We start from the raw sequence: 27,769 nt of genomic DNA, 5'->3' as shown, positions 1-27,769 counted from the left end.
AATACTAATTAAAGCTTCAATTTTCAGATTTCGTTTCTATACTGGAAGAAGATTACTTTACTGCACGCTCGAATCAGACGAAGAAAATTTGTTCATTTTAAGTACATCATTAGCATTTTTATGCTAATCGTAATATCGAAATTACCACTGGAATTAAACCACATGTGAAAGCTTCCGAATCTTTCAAACATCACCTATCTGTTCCAAAGAATTAGTCAAAGATTGAAAAAGACCTATAATCCTGCTTCCTTATAATCCCATTTTTCTTCATTAAAAACGAAAGCTGAGCGTTAAGGCTTCACGAAAACTCTAAGGTCCTTCTTTAGGAGCGAAAAGATAAAAATGTTTTGCTCCTGAAAAAGAAAGACCTATCTGATCGCCATCGAAATCGGTAGAGCTTTGTTCAAAATTTATGCCAAACTAAATTTGCTGTTTTGCTTAAATTTACAAGCCCATAAACTAAACTTCACTGCAATCTTACTAAATAAATAAGCTTACCTTTGACCCAATTACTCTTAGGTATGTTGTAAAGGAACGGCACATGGGAATGATAACCACAAAGCAGCTAACATTAATGACAGACGCCATTGCTCGAGAAAAAAGAAGACCTCTCTAAAATGGAAAAATACTTTTCAGTGTCCTTTGAAAACAGACCAAAGTATTAATAGACAGACACTACGTATTCTGCATAAATTAAAGAATAAATAACAATTTAAATAACTGAACAGCATTGAAGAACTAATTTACAGACTAAAGATGCTATATATAAGTACCTCTCAACATACCGTAAACTCACTTTCTGATAAACCTACAGGTATCATAAGCCGAAATTATAGTAAGTGCATTTAATGTATTTAAACTACCAAATACCATGGCGTAGCTTACCATAATTTGCAGGTGTTAATAAAACATAAAAATAATACACTCCCACTCAAAAAATAAGCAACAACAACAACAAAATCTATTTGATGGACATGCGTGAAATTGATTCAAGAAGCTGTTGTGGCATTACTAGACCACACTGCAAACAATAAAGCAAAGAAATAAAAAATTACGATCGATGCGAAACACCAAGTTGGGCGGAAGCATGTGGAATGAAAACATCACCTAATAAAGGCTTTGATACCCTGTAGCTGAAATGCATGCTTGACAACGGCGAAGAAAAATGGGAATAGTGTCGTTGATCGCTTGTTGTGGCAGTAGCGCCCATTCCTGTAGTAATGCATGTCAGAGTTCGTGGAGTGTGCTTAGCGGCACACTGCGGCCTACTATCCGTTGTTCCGACATGTCTCACATATGCTGTATAAGATTCAGGTCCTGTGATTAAGCAGGCAACGATATATGTGGAATGGTTTTCACTCTCCAGATAACTCCGCACCACTCGAGCTCCATATCGGTGGGCGTTATCGCCTATATCTATCGCGTCGGTACCCGTGGCAGCGATAAAAGGACGCACAAAACGGTGTGGAGTTTCGTTGCGATATATCGAATGACCGTGATGGAACCACCAGGAATCATGTGGAGGTTAGTGCGGCCATTCGTTGCTATCCTAGTCCATACAAGTAAGCCTCCTCCTCTGTAACGGTCTCTTTCGACAATGTCTGGCGCCCGATAGCGTGTCCCTAGCTCTTGCCATATCTGGATGTTAATTCGACACTCATCCGTAAAGAGTATGTGGCCCGTCTGTTTTGGTGTCCAGCTGCGATTTTTACGGGCCCAATTCAATTACCATCTGACATGCAATGGGGACAAAAGAACACAAACTACAAGTCATCGGGCGCACAGTTCACCTTCATGCAGTTGACGAGACATACTTTGGCGGGATATGCGCCGTCCCGCAGCAGCACAGATGCGATGCCAGCTGTCGGGCTAAAACAGATCTACGAGACCTTGCAGATAGCAACAGGGAGCGATCGTATGCTCTTGTGCTAAACATCCGGCATTCGAATCCGCGTCTTCTATAGGGGTTTCATCCCCTCTGATAACGGGTGCACAGCCTACTGATGACACTAGGATACACATTGAGGTCTCTCGCAATAGCGGATTGTTTTGCACCACCCTGCAACATTCCGAAAGTTCTGCAACGCATTTTACCGTCCAGATAGTGTCTTCCACTCATGCTTTATTCTTTGGCTATTGCGGATTACACGAAACGATGTTTGCAAACTGGGGCGTAGGTCGGGCAAGCCCCTTTTTAAGACGTTACGTTTTATGCTAATTTTGGTTGCCTATTTGCATTTGGCGATGCAACCTCTACCTCAAATGTAAATTGTATATCTTAATTGCCACTTTTACATTCGTACCTTTTCTTTTAGCGTTCGATGCTTATTTTTTCAGCACGAGTGTGAATATAACAAAATATATTTTTGACTACAAAATATTGTATATATAAATACTGTGTTAAAATATTCTTTCAATACTGTATTTAAAATATAAAAAGTTATGGTTAAAGTAAATATGGTTGCATCGGTATTCAGTATTTCATAGACCTATACCGTTATTCATACAACTAATACAGTTGAAAGCGTCTTAAGTCGTCGATGTTTGAGTCGATAAAGTTACTGCGTCACCATACGGATCAAAATACATTAAACCAGAAGAATGCTAGAACTGAAGAATTAACCTGGCAACTATACACCTGAAAGCACGTTGGAACTGAGAAATGTTTGAAGCAATGACCATAAAAAATATTTTAGATAATGTTATATTTTGCTTAATAAATATTTATTATAACATACATAAAAAAATAATAATAATGTCCAAAATGGCAAAAAATAAAATTTATACTTATTAGCGACTTTATTGCTATGTCTAAGTACACAGAGACTTAAGAAGAATATAAAAGACCATTTATTTTAAACTAAAAGGGGTGAAAAAGAAGGCACACCTGGTGTTTACAAATCCGCCATAATTTATGGCGAGAAACTCAAAGTAGAAATTCAAATGTAAAGCTAAATTTAAATAACTGATAGACAAAGGCTACACAGAGCAATTTAATCGCGAAGTTGGCTCGGATTCCACAGGCATGAATTTAACTATCGGCAAGTAGTAATGCAACTCCATTCACAATCGATAGGTAGTGATGCAAGATAAGACAGGAATTTTTATCTAGGACAGCAAACCTAGTAAATGTGGCCTTCAAGAGGCAGAAAAAGCTGTGCCTGAAAAAGAAATCTCAAACCCTCACTTATTTACACGCTAACTAATTTACATTCTGGCGGGGAAAAGTGTGAGGTTTCTTTAATTTGTTTAACCACCTATTTTATGTTGGAATCTTTACTGTCACTTCTCTCTTTCCGTTTTCCCGCTAGGCTGCAAATTAGTTTGCATATATATGAATGAGGGCTTGAGACTGTTAAGTCAGAGCGTGTTCTGCCTCTTGACTATATTTCAAATTTTACATTTAGATTTGTTATTCTAGATAAGCGTTCCTGTCTTCGCCGTTGTATTACCACTTGCCGATGGCTAAATTCATGCCGGTGGAGTCCGAGCCAACTTTGAGATTAAATTGCTCTGTGTAGTCTTTAGTTATTAGATATTTCAATTTAGTTTTACATTTGAATTTCTACTTTAAGTTTCTCGCCGTAAATGTTGGCCGATTTGTAAGCCCCAGAGGTGCGTTCTGTTCATCCATTTTAGTTTAAAATAAAGGGTCTTTTAAACCCTTTTTAAGTCTTTGTTGTATTCAGACATAGCGATAACTCGCTTTCATAAGGGTTAGTTGCAGTTTATAATAGTGAAAGACAAATGTATTCCCAAACAAAGTGATTATTCTTAGAGCGAAATTTCGTAACCGAGCTTATTTATTTTTCTGACAAGTACAAATACAAGTTAATGAAATCCATATCTTCAAATCTTTGAATAAGATTTATGCAACATTGTAAATCAATAACCTTCATTTATAGATTTTCTGGCGCGTTATTCTTGTTCATTTTTAATGGAAATGAAAATAATATAAACTGGGACTTAAAATGACTAAAATCTTGAAATCTTTGCAACACCGTATTTGTAACAAATACATAATTGAAATGACTTCGCGAGCCGCATAATTTTTCTTCGCAGGACACTAGTTTGAGACCACTGAATTATTGAATTACTTAATGCAGCCACTATGGTTTAACAATCATAATATTCATACAGGTCATGACTGTACACTACGGTTTTTTCTTTATGTTACAGTCATATATATCAAGTAAGAACATTAGTTAATTATAGACAAAATAGTAAGAAATTTAGAACCCAAACCACAGAGACAAGAAAGAAATGAAATTTAAAACCCTAAATCTCCCAATAAAAAATGTAAAAAAACCTATCAGCTCAGTGACTTTATATCAGAAGAAATACCCATAACAACAAAAATACATATAATAGGAAAAGGAATACAGTTAAAATCTGATTTAACGTTATCAAGAGAAGGTAAATCAGAATCAAATGAACCCTTCTCCCAGGAAAACTACTGCGTTTCGGTTCATCCAAAATTAGCGGATGAACCATTTTTAAATTATTTAATAGTTCATTCGAAAATTTTGATTATCGTCTCTACACAGCAGCCCTTCTTTCATATTGAAATAAAAATACACACACGCACAAATTAATGAAATAAATGCAGTGCCTAATAAAGCAAAAGTAAAATATATATGATTTACTTACGCTAAAATTCACATTAAAACGTAATAATTTACAAAATATATTAATAATTAACCGAGAACAAAAATTTTGAACTTACGAGTACTACTGGAAGAACAAAAGATAGTAATTCAAAAAGAAAAAATGAAGCTAATGGTTGCTTGTTTGGCGTTATTGGCGATATAAACTGGCGATGGAAAATTTGAAATCTCCTAAAAGGTGAATTATTGCAAGATATTTTTATTTTTAAATTTGGAAAGAATTGAAGTACTGCAAGTAAGAAAATGAAAAAAGAAAAAAATGCTAGCAAGAATACTATTTTCACGCTATGGGCTTATCATGACGACTCAGAGTTGGCCCTCTGTTAATAGAACAATTAAATCAAGAAAAATTGTACAGTAATTACACATTTACAAATTACACTATAAATCTTTCTTAAACATTCTTCTCTTATTTGAGCTTTCAGATAAAGAACCTCATTACTTTAAAAAAATGTGTAGGTACTCCAATTTCATTATGTAGATTGTTAAGGAAGTTATTTGGAATTTCATTTTCTTGTAATATTTTAGTAAGAAGAAGAAATTTTTTTGCCGTTGTTGTTCAATTTCTGCGCATACTTTTTTTTTATTTTGGCAATTTGATTTAAAATTGTGTTTGCAATAACTTTTCTAGAGATGTTGGTATTCCAAGTTAAGTTTAATTATTGAAAAATTGAATTTTCTTCTTTCATCAAATGTTACTTCTTTAAGATTATAAATAATTAGATCCAGATAATCAACAATTAACTAATTCTTATTGGTCCTGTTAAGTTTTAAACAGTTTGGGTAGATGTTGTTTATTTCAATAACATTATTATTGTTGAATGCAGTGTCTGAATGTAGGCGCAGATTTTATTGAAATCATCTTCTGAAAGGCTTTTAAGAAACTTGTACTCTTTAGAAAATAAGTAGAGGTTACATAAGTGAGTCGAATAAGAACTTCCCATTGGAATACTATTTGTTTGCAGTTAAAGATTGTTTGCTTGCTTGATAAAATTATTTAAAAAATTATTTAAAAGAAGGAAATAGAGATAATCTTTCCATTTTGGTAAATCTAGTAAAGTAAGCGTTTCAGGGAAAAAAATTTGGAAGTTTAAGATGACTTTCATAGATTTCTTTAAGTGGAAGAGCTGTGTAGATATTTTCATAGTTGTTGACATTGTAAACTTTTAGATTTTTAATTTTTTCAATTATTTGCAGTTTGTTGTTAATAATCCAACCGTTGTGCTTATCAATATTAGCTTTATTAAAAATTAAATTACATACTGATTTAAGCAGATTTTTAAATATATTATCAAAATTCGTCTTGCGGTGTTTAGTACTATTTGCTATAAATATACATTTGACAGGATTTTTATAAAATTTTGGAATTGCATATAAATTGGTAAAGTTATCGTTTGCAGTATATAAACATAGTTTCCATTTTTTGTGAAAAGCATAAATTTTATTCATTACTGACACTTATTTATTTTGGAAATAGAATAGATTGTTCAATTATGCAGCTCCTTTTCAGTAACAGAATTATAGAACTTCTTTCATAAAATGCTACAACTGTTGCTTATACTTTTATTAACAGAGGGCCACTCTATTCTAAGCCGTCATCATAAGCCCATGGCGTGAAAATTTTAGTTTTTTTCTAAAATTTGTCTCTTTTTTTCCTTTTTTTATTTGTAATATTTTAATGCTTTCCAAATTTAAAAATAAAAATAGCTTACAATAATTCACCTTTTGGGAGATTTCAAATTTTTCATCGATTTGTATTGCCAATAGCGACAAACAGGCACTCATTAGCGTCCCTTTTTACTTTTGAATTACTGTCCTTCATTCCTTTGTTCTTTCAATAGTAAGTTCAAAACTTTTGTTCCTTGTTAATTATTACTACATTTTGTAAATTATTACTTTTTAATTTTAACATTGTTAAATAGTATATGTTTTACTTTTGCTTTAACAGGCACTGAATTCATTGCATTTAAATTTGTTTTTGTGTATTTATTTTATAGAGGAGGCATTCAGAATTTTCGGATGAACAATTATAATTAAATAATTTAATATGGTTCATCAGCTAATTTTGGATGAATAGAAACAGAGTGGTGTTTCTGAGAGGAGGGGTTCAATTGAATCTGACCTACCTCCTCATCTTGATAACCGCTGAAGCGGATTTTAATTGTATTTCTTTTCCTATTACATGTATTTCTATATTTTTCTGCATTTCATCTGGTTTCATAACACTGAGTTCATGGGGTCTTTTACGTTTCTTATTTCGACATTAAGGGATTTTACTTATTTTAAATTTTATTTCCTTCAAAGCTTTGTGGTTTTGGTTTTAAATTTCTTATTATTTTGTCTATAATTGATTAATTTTTCAGCAGCATTTTGCGCGTAAATATAATTGGATAATTTTTTTTTTAAAATTTTTGTGAAACTATATTATCAAGTAAGAACACTGTATATCTGCTTGGCAGCGTACCCGTATCCACTGTACATTTCGTACTACCGTACGTAGTTAAGGGGAATTTAAAACCAATTTCACTTACCTAACACTAACGTAAGATGGAGTGCAGCTGTATATAATTAAAGAAAATAAAAACATTTATTTACTTTAAAATTTATTCATGTTTTTAAATTCCTGAAATTTCATAAGTATTCACTTGTGTAGTGAATAAATAAGTCCACTTTAAGCAAAACAGTTTCACAAGGGGCATGAGAAACGCTGGTGTATTTAGCGTATTTAATTATGGCAAAGCACACGAGGGCTATCTGCCTAAGGGGAGGGATGCCTTTCGTGGAGGACTTTCTAAGGGAAACTGGCTCGTATACACGTTACACCTGGGGAAAACCACGAAAACGCCCATGCAGCCAGCCCGTTCGCGGGATTCGAACCTCGGACCGAACTACCAGTGTTCAGCGACTTTACCGCTCGGCCGCTGGTGGGCTGAGAAACGTTGACAGTTATTCAAAGGCACCTTATGCACTTGAAATACAATTGCATTATCATAGAGTAGATGTCATTTCTCAATATTTCGAACTTACGAACCTTCAATAAACAGCCCTACGAAGGGAAAAATTTTTACGAAGGAAAGTTTGATCTAAATTTTAACCCAAAGTTAGAAGTGAACTTAGTGAAGTTATTCCATGCAACGTTTTCAAAAACTGAAAGAAGGTATTAGAAGCTAAATGCTATTTTTTTTAAACTTTCATTTTAATTGTGAAAAGTCCTTTTTTATTTCAGAAATTAAAAATAGAGGATAAATCAACTAAATTTATTTCTGTAAAGGTGATAGACGGATTTATGATATTTTTAAGGGAGCAAATTTAACAAGCAAGTTAAGCCAATGGGCGGCTAATCAATTAATATTTTTAACGAACAGAAAAAGACGGATGCATTATCCGGGTCTGCCAAAAATGCCATTAAAAATATGTACTGGGAGTAACTACATTAGCGTAAGTTTCAAACTGATGTTGGAAATGTAGTAAGGGAAGGGAGTGAGAACATAAATCAGAATGAATTATATTTAGGCACTAAAGCATCTCACAACACAAAAAGAAAATGATTCATTACTTACTCCTAATATTTCTCTCAAATAGAAATACTTCGGATCTTTAAGGTATCTTGAATAAGATGACCAAAAAATGAAAGATATTAGGATTAGCCAAGAGATCTGTAAAGAAAGATCGCAGAAAAGAAATTAGTTATGCTTTACTAGATACATATTTAGATCAAATGTAACAAGTTTATGAAATTTAAAGAAGAAAATGATTGTCCACACTCTTCTCGTTTAAAGTTTTAAATCTTTTTACATTGATATTTAGGCAGAGTAGAATTAGATAAACAGCTGCTCCAGAGCATCCGAACTTCGGATACTGCGGAAACTTTGGTTAGTGTAATATATTACTTTTTGTCAGTTTTCTGCCGTGGATACTATAGTGCACAAAAACTCCCATGATATTGAAAAAAAGCACTTATATCTTATTGTGACTCTGAGCTATGAACTGGAGTGACTGTTCCGGAATTTACGTTCGTTTTCATGGTCTTCTAATAACTCAGCTGATATATTTGGAGACTCCATCTTCGATCACTCATCAATAAAATGCTGACGCACTTCGAAATTTACTCGAGGCTTCACTTATCCGTTATCATTAAGATCTTTTAAAGTACAAAATCTTTAATTTCCAAGCCTGTGACCCATTCTTAAAAAAAAAAAAAAAATCCTTAATTCAAATCCCTCCAAGAGGTTTGAGCTTTTTTCGGGATTGCGTAAATTTGATGCGAAATTTTTATGAACTAAGCTTAAACCTTTTAAGCAGTATCCTTTTTACGTAAGGGTAGTCATAAGCCTGCTGTTCTGGATGTCGCATGATAAGCGGAACTATATCAGTTGGCAAAAGTGTCAATAAAACAGACACACTTTCTAATTGGTTTAGATTCGCCCGTTTTACTCGGTGCTGAAGCATGACTAGATACAAATTAATATCGTTCTCTTCGGGATCAAATTCTTGGATCACTTCTTGGAGCCCGAAACAGCTTTTGATAGGCACACTTTCTCCATTCCCACTAGTAAATAGGATCATTTCCGTTAGCGGCTTCCAATTTCATTTCAGTTATTTTGAATTTTATTCTATCTTACCTCTCTTCCTCTTCTCTTTTAATTCTCTACTTCCTTTCTTCCGCTTCTTTTTTCATTCCGTCCTGTTCTTTTTTTCCCTCTCAAGCCTCATTAAAGTGATCTTTTCTAACACATTTTTTACAAGTTATGCCTCGTAGACGTCATTTCTCATAATCCGCTGCCTTAGATCCCTTATCTTAAGCTCAGGCCCGACCTTCTCCTCTAAGGCTTCAGCCAATGTTTTAAGATCCTCTTTGATAACTTTTTCTCAGATTGTCATGACATAACCACAATTTAAGATGAAATCTAACGACTCTCTCTCTCTCTCTCTCGTTTTCTTATATATATATGTAAAATAAAAAAAAAAAAAAATACGATGGCTTTTTCCGAACTGCTGTCATTCCATATGAATATTATAAACACACTCCATTATATGAAAAAATAAAAATATTTATATTAAAAAAATGTATTTTTTTCATAAGGTGAGAGCCTTCAATGTTTATCATAAAAACATTAAAGAAATTCTCAGAATTTAAAATTTTCAAACAATAATTTCATTCTTAAAATACAGTAAAAATTCGAAAAAAAATTTTAAACAATAGTACAAAAATATTATTCGCATTAGAAACCTTCCATAGTATAACATGCCTAATTTTTTTCCAAATTCAATAATTTCTTTTTCCCAATTCAGAAATACAAAACTACATTTTAAATAAATCATAATATTTTTGAATTATTAAAGCAAAACTTTATCATCAATAAATTATAATATACTAACCCTCAAACGCAAAGTTTTTTTTTTTTTACTTCTTTTTTTTTTTTTTTTTTTTTTTTTTTTTAACGTAATTTACTCATTTTGAAACTTTATACCACTTCAATATCACATTAATAACTTCTCATAATATTATATTCTTTAGAGCACTGAAACACGCAAAATGTGCACAAAACACTCTTTGCCTCATGAGGTTGCTATCTTAACGCACTTAGGATGTTTTTCTTTTTACGCGATTATCGGAAATGCATAACATCACGAATATTCGAAGCGAGCAAGAAACATTAACCATATTTCACTACGCTGCGGCGTTGACCTTGATTCAAAACACTTTTCACTTTTGAACTCACAGATACTTGATGATTTCAAAGCACGTTTTGAATATGCGTTAAATCACACACCGAAAACGAATTTGGTGATTCACTGGAAGTTTGGGGCAGCAGAGTTCGAAGAACATTGGGGAAATTTGCACCAGATTAATCCTGTCTTGACTTTTTATAAATATGTGATGATTTCAAAATGCGTAGATGAAAGCTGTGGAACTCTCAACAGCTTACGATACTGCGTAGATGACCGAGAAGACTGTAGTGGCTTGATTGGGAATTCACATGACTAGTTACCTTTTTCATTTTTTACATTCGTTAAACGATGTGAGATTAGTTGAAATAAACTGCACTGAAGTTCCACGCCTGTAGGGTCGAAAATCGTCTGCGCCATATTATTGTAATGAAACTGTGGTTTGAAGGTGGCAGAGTGGAAAGCATGATGACGCAATTTAGCACAACATATCTTGAAAAATCACAATCTTTATTTTTTCCATGCATATCAAATCATCCTTTTTCATATAAGATATTTCTTAATAATATTTGAATACATAAATTGCAGTTTGAATTAGAACGTTATCGTAAGCAGCAGCAGCATGGTTTATAAGCATTTTGCCAGCAGGAACGCTATTCGGTAAAAAGGGAAAGGTTATAGTACTTTCATAGCAAGAAGGCTGAAGTTTCAGTTCACACTTTTGGTTTAGATGTAATTTGATTGGACGAGAGGCATCTGCATTAAAACGTTACATAAGATAGAAAAGTCTGGAACCTGTGAGAAGAGATGAATTTAGGGGCAGATTACCAAATTTAGAATGTTAATTTTGAGGTCGTCAATTATTTTTTTGAAACAGCTATCATATTTTGTTATATCTTACATATCCCCCCCCCCCTTCAAAAGAAAAGTTGGGTGAGCAGGATGGAAGAACAAGCATTAGAGCAGCAAATGTGAAAGATATCATTTTGAAATACAAACATATTAACTTTTAAACAAAAAATTATTGTCATAAAATTTTGACCGATATTTTGATTCAATTTTGACATTTGACTGAATGTCATAAAATTTTGAATTGAATTATGAATCTTAGCCCTATATTATTTTTAAACAATAGCATATTTTAGAGTTCTGAGGTAAGAATGTCAATGAAAGTTTGTAAAGTTCTTGATAGTTCCACATGGTAAAAGTTCAAAATTTTTTTTCACAAACTAAATGTTCAAATAAAATTCTTTCAAATTTTTGCTGATGAAAATATTTCTATTATGTTACAAATTAAGATGCCAACTTTCATATTATTTAATTATGTTTTTTAGGGAAAGTATTTTAATATATAAAAATTTTGCTCGATTTTCTCTCGATAAATTGAGAAGTTCGAATGCCTAGTGAAAAGGAAATCATCAGTGAATTACGGTTTAGGAATTAAGCATTACAGCGGGTTCAAGGTCGATCTGAGTTAGTGTTTGCAAGTATGTGCGACAGAAAATTATTTGCACTTCCGCTTTTTCAACAGCTCAAAAATTATAACATTCGTGTGAATTTAGCTCAGGAACTAAATTATTTAATGTGCTGCGGATTCTATAGTTTTCATTTCAGCTTTGGTTAAAATTTCTGCAATTTGTTTTGAGAAAATCTGAAATTCTTGTTCATTAATTTTTCTAATTTTTCATTGTTATGTGTGAGCAAATTAAGTAACGAAATTTAAGCTACTTAAATTATTCATAGGGAAGGATATTAAGATTAGTTTTTATGTTTTTGAAATTTTGTTGAGAATTTTGAATACGAATTTTATAACTATTCTAAAAATGAAGTTGGTGTAAAAAATAAGTGAAATTATTACAGATACGTAATATGAAATTATGGTAAATGCATGTTAAATTTATGGGTGATTGTATGTTAAGTATAGTGTATGTCGAGGGAGTACTGGGTTCCTAAAACAGAGGCCTGTAATTACCTCTGTACAGTTGTTCCTTTTACCCTCTTCATGCAAGATAATGTTAGAGGCTCTCATTTTATGAATGCATGTAAATTTTTTATATTATTATTATTATTATATTTTTTTATTATGGAATGTATTAGTGCAGTTCTCAAAGGCCAGTTACCTTAATGCAAGGAACGGAGGCCTTTTCAAGTAACTGCCTAGGCACCCTGGGCCACCAGTGCAGAGAACACACTGGTTAGCTCAAGAGGACAGCCCTATTGATGGATATGTTTGTTTAGAAGTATTGCGAGGCTTCCAGTTTGGTAAAATCAGGAATTGTAAATGAAAGATGATAACGGTGAAACCATAAATTCTGAAAATCTTAATCCTATTATTTATGATGTTAAATTATAATTTATCAGTATGGATATAAGTATCATAAATATTTATGTGCATTACATTTAGTTATAAGTAATGATTATGTAAAAGTTTATTTTGTGATATTCTGTGGTATCAAGAACCTTCCCTGAAGAATTATGATTATGTGAACTCTCAGACAAAAAGACTTTTGGACTGAAATGCTGAAAAATGCAATAGGACTCTAAAAATTAAAAATTAATTTAAAAAAAATTGATATTTATAAATTATACTTTTATAGAATCAAAATTTTATGATTTATGTTTTTTTTTTTTTTTTTTTTTTTTTTTTTTTTACATTTGCTAGTGTTTTCACTCTTTCTCTTTAAAAAGGCTTCTCTGTCGCTACGCCTTTTTCTTTTTGAAGGGGGGAAATATGTAAGATAAAAAATGTATGAATCAGAATTATAATATAACTATAAACATAAATTCTTCCACTCTATTCTAAAATCGTAATAACTTATCTGCATTGCGTCATTCAGATTAATCATGCGATCTTACGTAACCGTTAATACCAGATGCCTCTTGACAACCAATCACTGAATTGTAAACCAAAACTTTTCTCTTCGCGTGCTTCCATCTTGCATAACTACGCACTTCAGCTTTTGCCCTCTGCTCTGCTAAGATGTAATTTCGCTGGCTTGCTTTCCTTCTCAATTATATCAAAAATGTAATGTTCTTGAATAGGCATAACTAGAGTGCCAAGGTGATTGTGACCACAAATATCAATTGGAAATAAAAATGGAATTAAAACTGCTTCGACTGCCAAGTTCTTTAGATATTACCAAGTTAGCATTACTAGCATACTGCGCAATCAAAATCTTCTTCAATATGGGTCTAATCAAGCATCTACAGTGTTCCGTCCTTTCCTTTGCTTTTATCATGACATATATATATATATATGAATATATATTAAAAACAAATAGCAGTCTCAACTATCAGGAGTAAATTTTAACGCTTAATTTTTTTCACAACAAATTCAACTTATCTAAAGCACAAATTCAAGACAATTTACACTATAATATGCACATAATGAAATCAAGACACAATAACACGCCGAATAAATAGTAATTCAGAAGTCAAACAACAAAAATCAGCGTTATATTTACAAAAATAAATTTTTGTAAATATAACGCTGATTTTTGTTGACTTCTGAATTAGTATAATGAAATCAATTATAATTGGTGAACTTGAGGATTTATGTTAATACAATACACTTTACATTCAGATCATCAAAACATTTTGAGAATATTAAGGCATGCATTCAAATGTAAATTGAAAAAATATATATACATAAATGCTCATAACTAACTATCAATATAACAACAATTTAAACATAAGGTGCTAGGAATTTCTAATCTTTCCCTTTCACGCGTTCAACTGAAAATTTTTCAAGTCTTATAATTCTTATACAAAGTAATGTTCTAGGCACTGTAACAGAAAATTCTAATATTTAAAACATTCAATACGACTTAGAAATGATATGTCAAAATACCAACTAAGATTTAGAACCTTGAGAATTATAATTCTTTTCCTCTTACACATTCAACTGTATAAATAATTTCGGCAGAACTCATTAACATTTTAGATACTAAAAAATTTACTTAAACAAATTTAAATTTTTTTAATTTATGTTTTCTTAATTGAAACGCAAAACCAAAACAATGTTGACTAAAAAAAAGCAGTCACTCGAAATTGTATGTACTATTAAATTACAGAAATAAATTAAATCACTTCACTGCCTCAATATAAAAAAACCCAAAGTACTTATCCGAGTGGGTTAATACACTTGGTGGCCCAAGTTGGCCTGGAACCTGTAGCTGTTTTCCCCCAATTTAAAACTTTTATGGACGCTGATCGTCGCGACCATCCTCACAGTACACACACTTCTAAGACACTGCTGATCTCACACTTGATGAGGACGATGCTGAATTTCGGAGGAGACAGGTTGTCGTTTCAGATTTATTTAAAAACTTAGTGCAGGCCTACTTTGTTAATCACAAAGTTGGAAAGAAAAAAGAGTAACATTACACCATTATTACAGAAGGGATTAAGGCAACAGCTTTCCTGACGCCCGAATGCATTTTCGTCTGTCCTTTCGCAGACAAATGTCTCGTTTTCTTACTCTTACAAGATGAGAAAACGAATACACCGCCAAAGGTCCGTGAGTCTTTCTTGATCACCTTCACCGGCCCCGCAGTTGAAACTGGGATTCGTTTCTGTTACAGCGGTCTGGATGTCTGTGAATAAGCAGACCCAAACCGCAGTAAATATTCCTATCACTTATAAGGTATTTCTCCCGCCTCCTTGGCATGCCTTCGTGGTGTAGTGGTCAGCACGCTCGATGCGTATTCGAGAGGTCCGTGGTTCGAATCACGGCATGGCATTGCTCACTTTTCATCTCCCCAGCTCCCAAAAAAATTCTAATGTCTCTACACACTGATATTATGCTTTAAAATGATTTATGCACAGTAATTTAATATAATTTATATTCAGTTACCATTAATGAGCCTTTGGCTCCCGGTTCTGCGTAACAACGTAAAACCTGAGTCAGAGAAAATTTTATAATAGGAGAAAACTGGCTGACAAACTTTTTTAGGCAAACCACGAAGCCACCTTACTGACACCCAGGTTAGTCACCAAAAACTGAATATTCTAAAGGTAAAGAGAGAAAAAGGCCATATACCTGGCATATGATAATGATCTCCGTTTCTTGCATCATCCGTAATTCTCTAATTCAGTAGTCTCAAACTGGAAGTTCGCTGTCTGCATGCTACCCCCCCAAGCAATTTTATGCGGCTTGCGAATTCATTTCAATTATATTTTTGTAGCAAAGACTTCAAGATTTTAACTATTTGAAGTCCAAATTTACATTATTTCCATTATGGTTAAAAACAAAAGTAAACAAAGTACCAGAAAATCTATAAATCGAGTTAATTAATTTACAATGTGATTTAAATTTTATTCAGAGACTTTATAATGTTCCTCATAACTTTTTCTATGTTAAATGTAATGTAGAGGAACCTAGTGAACTAAGGAGCGACTTATCGCTGAGTTCGAATATTTAAGTAATATATTAATTTATATAATATATTAATTTATATATTTATATTTATATATATTAATATATTAATTTATATATTAATTTATATATTAATTTATATATATTGTAATATATTAATTTATATAATATATTAATTTATATAAGTCTAGCGAAGGATTAAAATACCCTTTTACTCACTCAAAAAAATAATAAATGGCCCCTTCTCGGGCTTAACAGGAGAGTCTCCACTCGGGCTTTTAACTTAAGAAAATAAGAAACTAATCTAAAACTAAACTAAACAGACTTAGCCGAAGCTAGACACAAATACCTAACTTAGTTGGCCCTTAATTTAACCTAGCCGGCGATTATCAAAAGACATGTACAATAATGGCCGAGCGCAATAGATTTAAGAACGAAGTAGCCAGATGACAAACACGCGCCACTGAGGACACCTAAACAGTCTCTCTCGAAACAAGTTGAACCTTCCTTAAATACTCCTTCTAACTCATTTACATAAAACGCGATACTAAAAACTCATTCATTTGCTGTCTTACAAGAAAATAGTGTCATTGCACAATGGAAGGGCCATTTGGCTAACAATAACAGTGTCTTTCAAGGGGAAGCAGTAGCAATAGCGCAAGCTATTCGCTACTTGCTAACCCACCAAATCCTAAAGGCTACTATAAAATCTGATAGCCTTTCAGCTATTTATGCGATTAGTAATCCAGAACACCCATCCAAAATCATTAGAGATATTCAACAAGATCTTAGAAAATATCAACGCCATGACATCCACTTAGCTTGGATAAAGGCACATATGGGTGAATATGGAAACGAAGTTGCAGATACTCTCGCCAAGGAGGCCGCTTTTGGAATTGCTGCTGAACAAATTCACATACCTTGGCCGCATTCACATTTGAAATCTGCACTACGTCTCAAAGCAATCAGTAAGTGGCAAGAAGAATGGGATTATAGTACCACTGGTCGTCGTACTTATTACCATATTTCTTACATTACACAAGATAGATGCTGTGGAAATTTCCATCTGACACGTTATATTTCAGGGCATGGCCCTTTTCCTCTTTATTTTGAGAGATTTAAAATAAGCGATTCCAGTTTTTGCACCTGCGGAGAGTTAGGCTCTCCGGAGCATTACCTTGAAAAATGCCCTCTTACAGAAGGCTTACATATCAGATTCCCTTCGCAAAATCGTCAAGCCTTTTGCAAATTTCTAATCAAGCAGAGGCACTTGATTAATAAAATTAACAAGGTTATGGAAAAGGTTAAAGGTCTTGGAATAGACCTGTGCCAGGTGTAGCATTCATAGGCATAATGTATTGATGCAAAGTACATAATCTTCGTGGTAAACTCTGGTTTAATGCTACATTTATAGATTTTAGTGATATTCTTATAACGGACTGATCTAATGAAATGATCATTGTAGTGTATCTTATGCACCCCCTATGAAAAACAATATGTTTTCTTTGCTTATTAGTTACCACAGTCTTAACGTACCCTTTCAAATAGTCACTCAGTACAAATTCTATCAAATTTTGTGTCTCTGAAATGTAAAAGTAAAATATTTCATAAGAAATTACTGTACCAGTGTAGTGTATTGTAGCAAATATGAGGGTACACCATTATTGGTTTTTGTTGTTCCAGAATGCTTACGTTTGTATGAATGATACTTATGGCTGAATTTGTGAAGCACATTAAGTATGTACTTTTCAATGATCCTCACGACTTGATCCTGTATTTGTATGATCCTATATTCCACATTCTGCTCCTAATGTGTATGTGTATTATTTTGTATGGCATATTCTATGTATGTATATATATATATATATAATGTTGTATGATCTTAAATCCATATATATATATACAGCACAATATTTATTTACTTATTTTTTTATTTATTTATTTTTTTGAAGGTTTTTATGTATGAATAATATAATAATATTTAATCATATAATTAATTGATACTTAGTATTTTGCATTTTAACCTTTTGCATTTTAACTGTATACGCACCAGCATTATGTTTTAATAATCCTGTTTGATTATATACTGTATCATGCATATGTAGGATATTGTATTTTTTTTTCTTTTTTTTAATTTAATTTATTTATTTTTTATTTTATTTTTTTAAGGTTTTTATGCATGAATAATATAATATTATTTAGTCATATAACTTAAATCGCTACTTAGTATTTTACATCTTAACTTTTGCATTTTAACTCTATACGCACCAGCATTATGCTTTAATAATCCTGTTTGATTATATACTGTATCATGCATATGTAGGAAATTGTATGGTTTATTTATATTGTACGATATCGTAAGTACTGTAATGTATGACCTGTAGTCCCACTAGTCTCTAGATAAGGGTGGACGTGGTGTTATTACCAATTAACCATAACGGTAAAGGGATGGTGCCCACGTCCTCCGTCACTAAACTAAACTAAAAACTCATTCTGGTAGGGAATAGTAGATGGAAAACAAGAACAGACAGTAAAGCATGTTTAAAGTAACCTCTACAACTTGAAGATACAAATTTGATCAACTGTTTTTGGCAACTGGCAAAAGATAAGTAAGCTCAGCTACGAATTTTTGCACAAAGAATAATCGCTTTTTTTTTTAGAATATATTTGTATGTGAACAGGGTTTTTTTTTAAATTGAAATTAATAAGGAAAGAACCCGATTGACCGATGAGCATCTACAATCCATGATGAAGATAATTTCAAGCAATTTTCTTCACTGCACGGACATTATACAAATAAATTTCATATTTGTATATAAAATTCATGATTATTTACATATGTACAAACACATGTAAATAACTTATAAATTTTTCATATTTTTTTAAAATTAATTTAAAGCAAGTTATTTAATGCATATATTTTGATCTTTATAGGGAACCGAAACCCTAGACCGAAACTCTGAAAGACAAGTGACGAATTATCGCTATATCTTGTACGTACCACAGAGACAGTGAAACGGTGTGATGAACGCTTTTATTAACCCAAATAAAGTTTAACAGAAGGCACTAACTCGTGCTTACATCAAAGATAATAGATAAACTAAAATTTAGCAAAGTGTAAGTAACGGCTTTACAGTTTAACTAGCGCGAAAGCTGGCTCTAACTGAAATCGGCGTAAAAAAGCTTAATGGCGAGAATAATTCAATTCCGCATAATTCTAATTGCTAGAGAATCAAAATTGGCAACATGGACTTCAAGCAGGCAGAACACGCTCTAATTTCATTCTCCAAAACTTTCTTTTCAAATGCTTCCTTCATTCTACCTAATCTGAATCTAGTGCTCTCAGGAAATTTGCCTTCTGGCAGGGAAATAAAACAAGGTTTGCTAGGAAAAGGAATTAACATAAAATAACAGGTTATGAAATTAAAATAATACTTATAAATGATTAACTAAACATATTAGAATTAGTTGAAATAAATGTCAGTTTAAAATATTTTTACATTTAGCTTTCAATGTGTTTGAATTAAGAAGTGTAACCAACAAAAATATCTCGCAGGTACCAACTTTAAATTTCAGCTTAAAAAGTAAATATAAATTTCAATTTTTTCCTTTTGATAGTATTATTGTTTGCACATGTTTTGATAAATATTTAGTAAACGAAACTTAAAATATATTTAAAATACTTAGTAACTTTATTACTTTCGTTTTATTACTTTCGTATATTACTACTTTTGATGCGATTTGAGTTTGAGACAGCTGCTGTAAATAATGAGTTTCTAAACACCTCATTACAAAATGAGATAAATGAGATAAAAGGTTGTTTCGATTATTCGACTCAGTTACCCCACAAAGCATCGGCTCAGAAACTAATCACTTAATATAACAGAAACAAAAAATTTGAATGCAAAGCTTAGTATCCTAAATATCCCATTACGCAGAAAAAGACATATCTTGTATAGATATATAGATATATATACACTGGATGAGAACTCTGTTTCTAATTTCAGAATTTTTAAGAGAAGAGTCCTTAAAACTTACTGAATTCCGCAGATCTTATAGCACGCAGGATTTAAAAACAGATTTAGTCTGCTAATGTTGTAATGAAAATACTACATTAACTCAAGGCTAAAGGAAAGGACACCCTGGTATATGCTTGTGTATGGTATCAATATAATTTGCAATGTTTGTAGGTAAAGCGAACTGTCTTTGTTTGCAGATTTTTCAAACTATGTATTTTTGTTTTAGTTATACATTTTTTTATTTTTCTTTATTTTTCTGTCCCTTTTTTATCACGTTTTAAACATTTTTACAAATTTTTTGTTTAAAACATTAAAAAATATATATATAATGTCATTGTCAACTTTAGTTAATTTATAATGATTCTATAGGAAACGAATGACTAGGTTAGAATAAAATAAAAATCAAGGCGCTGTTAAGAATTATGGATCTTAAATGAATGAAATATATAAAAGAGAAATTTAGAGAATTGAATATAAGAAAACACTATGTATTTTATTCAGTTCTCTAAATTTAACTTTTGCAGTTTAAATTTAAAATCTGTCTCTCTTAATAACATCATGTTTTTTATTTTAATTATATGAAAGGAATTATTGCACTCCCCGTGCATGCACTTTGGTGTAAGTGGTCATCATGTCCATTTGATAATTGTAAGATCCGTGTTTCGAATCCCAGAGAAGGTATAGTTGACTTCTTTGAAGGAGGGAGGTATAAATTTCTCAATTCGAACTCAGAAAAACCTGATTGACCTTACAGTAGCGCTCAAGCAAAAATGTGGTTGGCGATAATTCTGAAGTATTTGCTGTCTATCCAGTCTGCAAGAAGCGAAAGTTATTTTGCTGATGTTTTAATCTTTGTGATTTCAAACTGAGGTGCAAATAAATCTGTCAGTCGTTTTTAGTGTTATATAATTATTTCAAATTCTGGTACTAAAAAGTAAAGACAGGACAGTAACTCGTTCGTCAGTCTAAGATTAGGCTGGTGTTTGGATTACTTAAACCTTGTAATTTCAGTTCAATCCCTGTTCTTCTTTCTTGCGAGTCTCTCAAGAGCAGATATGCACATTAAAAGAATAGCAAATCCAAAATACACAATTTCGGAACAAAAGGACAAAATTCAGAACATCTGTTTTTTATCTTCTGCCAGGATTTCAGAGGGACAAAATGAACCTGAGTACCTTTTTCTACATCCCGTAAGATAGCATTCCCCCTGTCTTCACGAAAGGACACCTTTCTTCAAAAGTCTATAAGCTATTCCTTTAAGACTTAATTAAAAAAAGTGTTTTCGTTTATTATCCACGCAGAAAATGAGGGTTTTAAAATTTTGATGTTAAGTAGTTAATGCTAGAGGAAAGGTGAATAATATCAAGCGGGAAACGGAAGCAGAGATTAAAACACGATTTTAATAATTCTTTTCGTTATTGCCCAAAATCTGATGGATGCGTAGCTGCCTCCGTGTACTCCCCCCCCTTTTTTTTTGTTGTTGTTTTTTGTTGTTTCTTCTTTACATGTAAATGAATCTTATGCGGGCTGGGAATCTCCTACCACCCAAACTGCTCTTTATTAATGAACAATAATGTACAGAGTACTTCACTGAGCCGGCATGGTTAAATAAAACGCGTACCGTTACCCAAATCTGTATACAGCTGCTAATCTAAATAAAAAATGCCCAAATATCACTCAGTAACAGATATCACTGCAACCTCTGAGCGTGTTCAGGCGAAGTAGTGAACTTGAGAATTATTCCAGATCTGAGTGGGTTGAAGGCGTGGGGGTTTCTATAGACAGTATGTCTCTTCGCAGAAACGATAGCTTCATTTTTTTTTTTTTCGCGATGACATCATTGCGTACGTGATACAAAAAGAACATCGCTGTGTTGTTGGTATTTAAAAAAACCCTGTTACCAACTTGCATTCCCTTCACAGATGCTGGGTTGTGGTTTCACTGGCGGTTTTAAAGACCAGTGTAATTTGCATTATATATAAACGAAAATATTTTTTTCTGAAATGCGAGTATAGAAAAAGACGCTGATTACGAATATTAGCAGCGCGAGAAAATTTCATAAACGAAATCAGTTCCTAGCGTCAATTGTCATTCCAAGGAATCTTGGCTTCAAAATTTGAAACAGTTTACTATATGTTGAATTTTATCATGCACAAAAATTTAAAACAACTTATTCTAAAAGCTTCTTTGCTTTCAATGAAGGAAAGCAAGTATATTAAATATTATCAATTTATGCTTTCCTAAACAAGTATACACGCACTTACTACCTTTTATCAACAGCATGTCCGTTTTTAAAAACGATAACAGTTACACATTCATTTTACACTTCCTTATTCTTTATTTTTATGTTAATATATGTATTTGTAAGCGTGTGCAAGGTAACATTTTAAATTTAACTAAATACGTAAGATAATTCTTTAACACTAATTTCTAATGTCCCCGAAAATCTTCCTCTAAATTTGGTAGTTTCCACTTCTGTTCAAAGAAAAAATGTCCTTCTAACAATTGAGCTTTCTGAAGTGCTAAACGACACAATCATTCTGATATGCATGACGTTAAAAAATTAAATATCAATCATTTATCCAATAATATTGCTTTGCCGCTCAGACAGTATAGTAGTTACGGAAGCCGACTGCGATACCAAACGGCCAGGGTTTGAATCCTGGAGAAGGCATAGTTGTATTGCATGTAACTTTCCGTCCCTTCATGAGAGGCAAAGATGGCCCACCTATTAGTGCCTTCCTAATAAAGTGACTACCACTTCTGGCCATAGTAATGGCCAAGCGGAAGTCGGCTGAGGGCCCGCCATTGGGGAAAATATTTCTTTGTATTATTTTAAAAAGCAATTCAATTAATGCTACTTTTTTTATTCGTCTGCATGGCAGCATAAGTGACGATTACCTGTCAAACGGGACGGATGCCTTTGTGAGGACTTTCTAAGGGAAATTGGTTTGTTATCTGTACATCAGAAGGGAAAGTGCTCATGCAAGTAGCCCGCTCGGCGGTTGTCAGCCGCTGGCGATACCAATAATGATACTGAAGCCGACTCATATTAACGAAAAATCCTTAATAACATTCACTTCCAGTTTCTCTCGTCTCGTCTGTAATTAGTAGGATCGTTTCCAGCATCTTCTTTAAAATATGCCGCTATATTCAAATTTGCTTGTAAATGTGTCTGTAAATGTAAATTAAAAGTATTATTTAAGCGCACGAAATAATATTTACAGGCTATGAGAATAAAGACCATGTGTGTGTGTGTGTCACTACATGAAATTCTTTCTGCATTTCCCTATCACGTAAGTTACAGCATCATCACGTGCATAGGGTAAATCAAAAAACTTCATTCTACAAACGATTATAACAAACAATTTTTCAGCTATTTGTCTGTAATATTTCAACTTAAGCATTAACTGTCCGAGTGTCTTGCTACACATCACAAAAATTCTATGTGACATCTTTTTCTCATGTGACACTTACCCATTTTGTAGTCCAAAAGAGCAAGACAATGCGCTCCTGTTCTGACCTTTAAATTCACCGGAACTCACGCCTTGCGATTTTTTTTCTTCTTGTGTGGGTGTGGGGCTATGTTTAAAGATATGGTTTTCGTTACCTTCCGACTTCAACGAACACAAAATCCGCACCATACACGCCACCGCGTCAGTTTCATCGTAAGTGCTTCAACGTGTGTGGGCTGAAAATGGATTACAGAGTGCAAGTGTGACGCCTGACAAAAATGATCTCACATAGAGTATCTGCAACACGTGACACGAAATGTAGCTATTTAAAAATCAATTTATTGCACCACAGGTCAATAAATGGGTGCGAATTAAGTTATTTATTATATTCATTAGTAACAAGAAAATTCTTTTCTTTTTTTTTAATTTACCTTGTTATATATATTTATATGTAAGTGACACCAATGTACAAGACTTTTACAATGTTAAAACTATATAAGAATCATATTATATAAAAACATATTAATTATATTATTATATAATATAAAACTAAATCTTATTAGTAATAATTTTTCAACTGGTCTATTATAAATGCACGGGTTCAGACAAAATAAGCATGGCATTGCCCTAAACTTAACAAAATTTAAAGGCCTTTCCAAAATTCAGATACTGTAAATGTGAAAAAAATCGCTACATACCAATTCCTATACTTTCTTACAATAATTATGCTGGAAAGTCACAAATGGAGTTTCAGAAACGCAGCATATAATTAGCGTTCACAAGACTAATTCTAGGCCAGGGGCGGGTTGAGCGGCTGATGGACCTGGGGCCGATAGGAGCCCCCGTAAACACAGCCATTCAAAAAGGACAACAGCCCGGGACCGATACCGCACAGGTACGATACACTTACAAACATTTATGCCTTCTACAAGATCCGAACTCGACCCATCGTTACGACAGCCAGCGTATCTAACCACCATAAAGATCACGAGGGCCATTTTGTTCGACACAGTTTGAAATGCAAAGACACCCAATGTTTCCTAAGAGTAAAGTGGGTATTGTTCTATTACACTTCTGTCTAGAACAACGACACCCCACAGAGACCAGATGGCCCGCGTGGCGTCACAAAAAGAGTTGCATTTAGTTGCAGCCCAAATCGCCAGGTTTCCTGTGGGAACCGGGACTCTCAGCCAAAAAGAAGGCAATTATTAAATTTTAGATTAAGTTACAGCTGGTGCCATCGCACTTGGTGACATTTGCAAACATTTCGACTAGACAGAGTTCCTACTTTAAGTACGTCATATCCAGCATTATTTACAGCTGTCATTATATTATTAAATTCAAAATCACTAAAAGCTCAGGCCACTATATGGCGCAAAGGGATTTCTCTCAAAAACGCACGATAAGCCCGCATTTCTATGGAAATTAGATCAAATTTTTGCCTTCTTTCTTCAGTTCTGGAGTTTTATAAAACACAAGCAAAGTTAATTTATATTTTTATGCACTTTCTGTTTTTAGTAGAAAGCTCAAATCTGTAATTACAGATTTGTCAAAACTTTTGCACATGTAAATATTTGCATCATTAGGATTCTCCAAATACAAGGATTTTGGATTTTACCAAATTCAGATTCCATAATATATCTTCAGAGTACGCTTTCTTATTTTCAAAACAGTTAAGGTGCTGAAGCAATTCATCTTGGTGAGTGAAATCTCTTTAAATACAGTCACAGGTAAAGCATTAGAAAAATGCTGAAGTTTTTAATGGAGATACTTTATGTCTAAGAAAGGCGCTTTAAATACAGTCACAGGTAAAGCATTAGAAAAAATGCTGAAGTTTTTAATGGAGATACTTTATGTCTAAGAAAGGTGCTGAATTTTCGTTGCGAATTAATGAATATATATAGATACCAGATGCTTATTAGATTAGATCTTCATAAACCGTCCTAGTTATAACTTTTCTCTTGCTCTCTGTGGTACGTATGACAGTACGGTGCATAGGCTAGATGGTAAATGTTAAAGTTGGTGTTATTGATACCGTTTTGTAGTTTACACTTTAGGCACATCGTGTTATTTGCAATGCATTTTTCTTATGTTGTGGTTTCCTTCGCAGAAGGCACAATAGTTTCGAAAATTAGAATCTTTTGTTGAATGTTCAAAGTCTTGACAATTGTAAGAACGCCCGACTCCTAAGAATTCTGTAATTCTATGGCTTCTTCAGCCATGATGGAAGATTCCTTGATTCGTTAGAGTTATGAATGCAGAAGGTGAACATTCGGTAATCCATTTAATAGTGTTAATGCGTTTGACATTTAATTTGAACAAGAGCTTGAAATATGTGCTATCTATATGGAAGTTCTAGTATATTAAGTATGTTAATTCTTCTGTTGAGGTATTGTAAGATAAATTGTGTATAGCACATTTAGAAGTTGTTTTGGAAGGCATTTTTAAAGTAATGATATGATTTATTTTATCATTATTCTTATGGATGTTATTCATAATTAATCTTATGGATGACTTCCTTGTCAGGACATGGCACGACCAAACCACCTATTCTCATTTCAGAAATCTTATTGATTTTTAATCCTAAGTCTGCAATTGGGTTGGTCACTCTGAAAGTTTTGAGATACACATAGGTATTTAAAGTTATACTTACGAAATTTTAGGAGTGCTCAAAGTAGTTTCCTACATCGTCTATGCATTTCTATAGGCGAATTTTCCAAAGACTGAATGCCTCAAGCCATTCATTTCTTGGAATCGATGAAAAAAATGCATTTATAGCCTCATCATTGGAATGAAAACGACGTCGACGTAAATGCTTTTTTAGATTAAAAAATAGCCAGAAGACACACATAACTACATCATGTGAATAGGATGGATGGTCTATCAGTTTTGATGTGTTTTTATTCAAGAAACTCAAGTGCGAATCAGTCAATCTTTCTGAATGAGAAGATGCATGTATCCTCTAACATTAACCTTTTGAGGAATTTCTGTAAGCCAGTGCTGTACCAGTTAGCTGTCTGTGACTGTCTTCCGTCCTTCCAACTTAATGGCTTTGACCAGTCCTGTACTTCTGAAGAAAAAGCTGCACATTACGTTTTTCATGACATGTTGTTTTCTCACCATTGTGGGCGTGGAATCATATTCTCTTTTTGGTGCTCGGTTAAATTATGGGGAACCCAACGGCAAATTAGTTTTTTCATATGCAATTATTCAGAATAATTTTGAATCCAGGGCTAAGTTCTTTCTGTATCATTTGGTAGGTTCAGCGATTATCATCGATTAACATTTTTCGCATGGAAGGCACATTATCCGGAATTACTGTTGACAACGGCCTTCCTGTGTGTTCTTCCTCCTGAAGAGAGTGGCAGTCTCTGTGAAATTCTGTAAACTATCTGAATATAGCAGCACAAAATGGACCTTAATTTCTAAATGCTAACTGTAGACGTTGAACGCATTCTTCTCGACTTAATCCCAGATTAAAATCATAGAAAATCATAACGCTACAATAGTCTCGCATCGACTCTATTTTTTTTTTTTTTTTTTTTTTTTGCCAAAAAATTATTCTACGCTATACTTGCAACTGACCAATAAAAAATCGTCTGCTAAGCTAAAATAGTTCATATTTTCAAATCTAACCATGACGTTTTTCCTACCACTTTTTGTCTGCGCGTATCTAAACAATTTAAGAGTGACTTACATATTTGTCCAGGCTATCTTGAAGTTATTGGTTGTTTATATTTTTGTTGGAAAGTATTATCAATGATGTAAGATGTTTACGTTCTTGATTGTTGCTAGATTTTAGAGAATCTGCATAGGATTTGGTCAAGGAAGAGTGTGAATAATTGGAACAAACTCATGATGTTGCAATGTTCATTAAAGCTGTGAATTCGGGAGTACGAAGAGGAAATATTGCAGCACTGAGAATCGCTAGGAATTTGAAGTGAAGACGAGAACTCTTGGTTATAAGAAAAAACATTTGATTGACGATATTCATACATATCATAGCCATATATCTAAAGAGCTGTGGTTGAGGAATTTGCGCACAGACAGAGAAATATGGATTGACATTAGAATTTTGTCAGGATGTAGATTGCAGACTGCCTGGTGAAGAAATTATCTCATTGTTATTTGTGGCTATATCCACTGATGAATCTTTTATGAAGTCTATTAAGGACTTGATCTCTTCAAAAAAAGGTCTTTTGAAAGACATTTTTTGTCATTCTTTCTTGTTTGGAGCATTTGTCTCAGACTTCTTGAATACTGTGCTTGTTGTCTGTATTTCGTCTGTTTCATCGCTAATTTTTGGTAACGTTGTAAGAATGAGTGGAGGATCTAAGCGTTAAATTTGTACTCTCGGTTCCATAATTGAGTAATAGGTAGTGTCAGATATATCCAGTGAAGAAATACTCGAGGATGTTGATGTAGACAGCAAAGATTATAACGGGAGGTTTTTGTTTATTGCAGGCTATTTGGCACTTAAATTCTTGTTCGAGATTGGTTGAGAGAGCTCTGGATGTAAAGGTGACTTCAAGCGTATCTTTATTTTTATTTTTACATTTTAGTTAACCAAAATCTATACTA

At 33.1% G+C, this 27,769-nt stretch overlaps 1 protein-coding gene across 25 annotated transcripts in view; it reads right to left on the bottom strand.

Moving 5' to 3' along the window:
* LOC118203271 (NADPH oxidase 4-like) overlaps positions 1 to 27,769 on the bottom strand; it is a 365,714-nt gene that overhangs the window by 326,228 nt on the left and 11,717 nt on the right. For 21 of the 25 annotated variants that reach the window (XR_015038575.1, XR_015038569.1, XR_015038570.1 and 18 more), the window contains 2 exons: positions 8,228 to 8,323; positions 499 to 612 (listed from right to left, as the gene is read on the bottom strand). The exons of 1 other annotated variant lie outside the window; for it this stretch is intronic. Coding sequence is in view for 15 of the 24 variants with exons in the window: in XM_085807835.1 (XP_085663961.1) it covers positions 499 to 612; positions 8,228 to 8,323 (210 nt within the window). In the remaining 9 variants the exon portion in view is untranslated. Of the gene's footprint in view, positions 1 to 498; positions 613 to 8,227; positions 8,324 to 10,046; positions 10,993 to 27,769 lie in introns of those variants that run through there. 3 more of the 25 variants (XM_085807827.1, XM_085807820.1, XM_085807821.1) reach the window with 3 other exon arrangements.

This window comes from Stegodyphus dumicola, chromosome X1, assembly GCF_044657685.1.
Source record: "Stegodyphus dumicola isolate Sdum_Otavi_A_Nest chromosome X1, ASM4465768v1".
Taxonomy (NCBI): domain Eukaryota; kingdom Metazoa; phylum Arthropoda; class Arachnida; order Araneae; family Eresidae; genus Stegodyphus; species Stegodyphus dumicola.
This window is presented reverse-complemented; position numbering and strand designations above follow the sequence as displayed.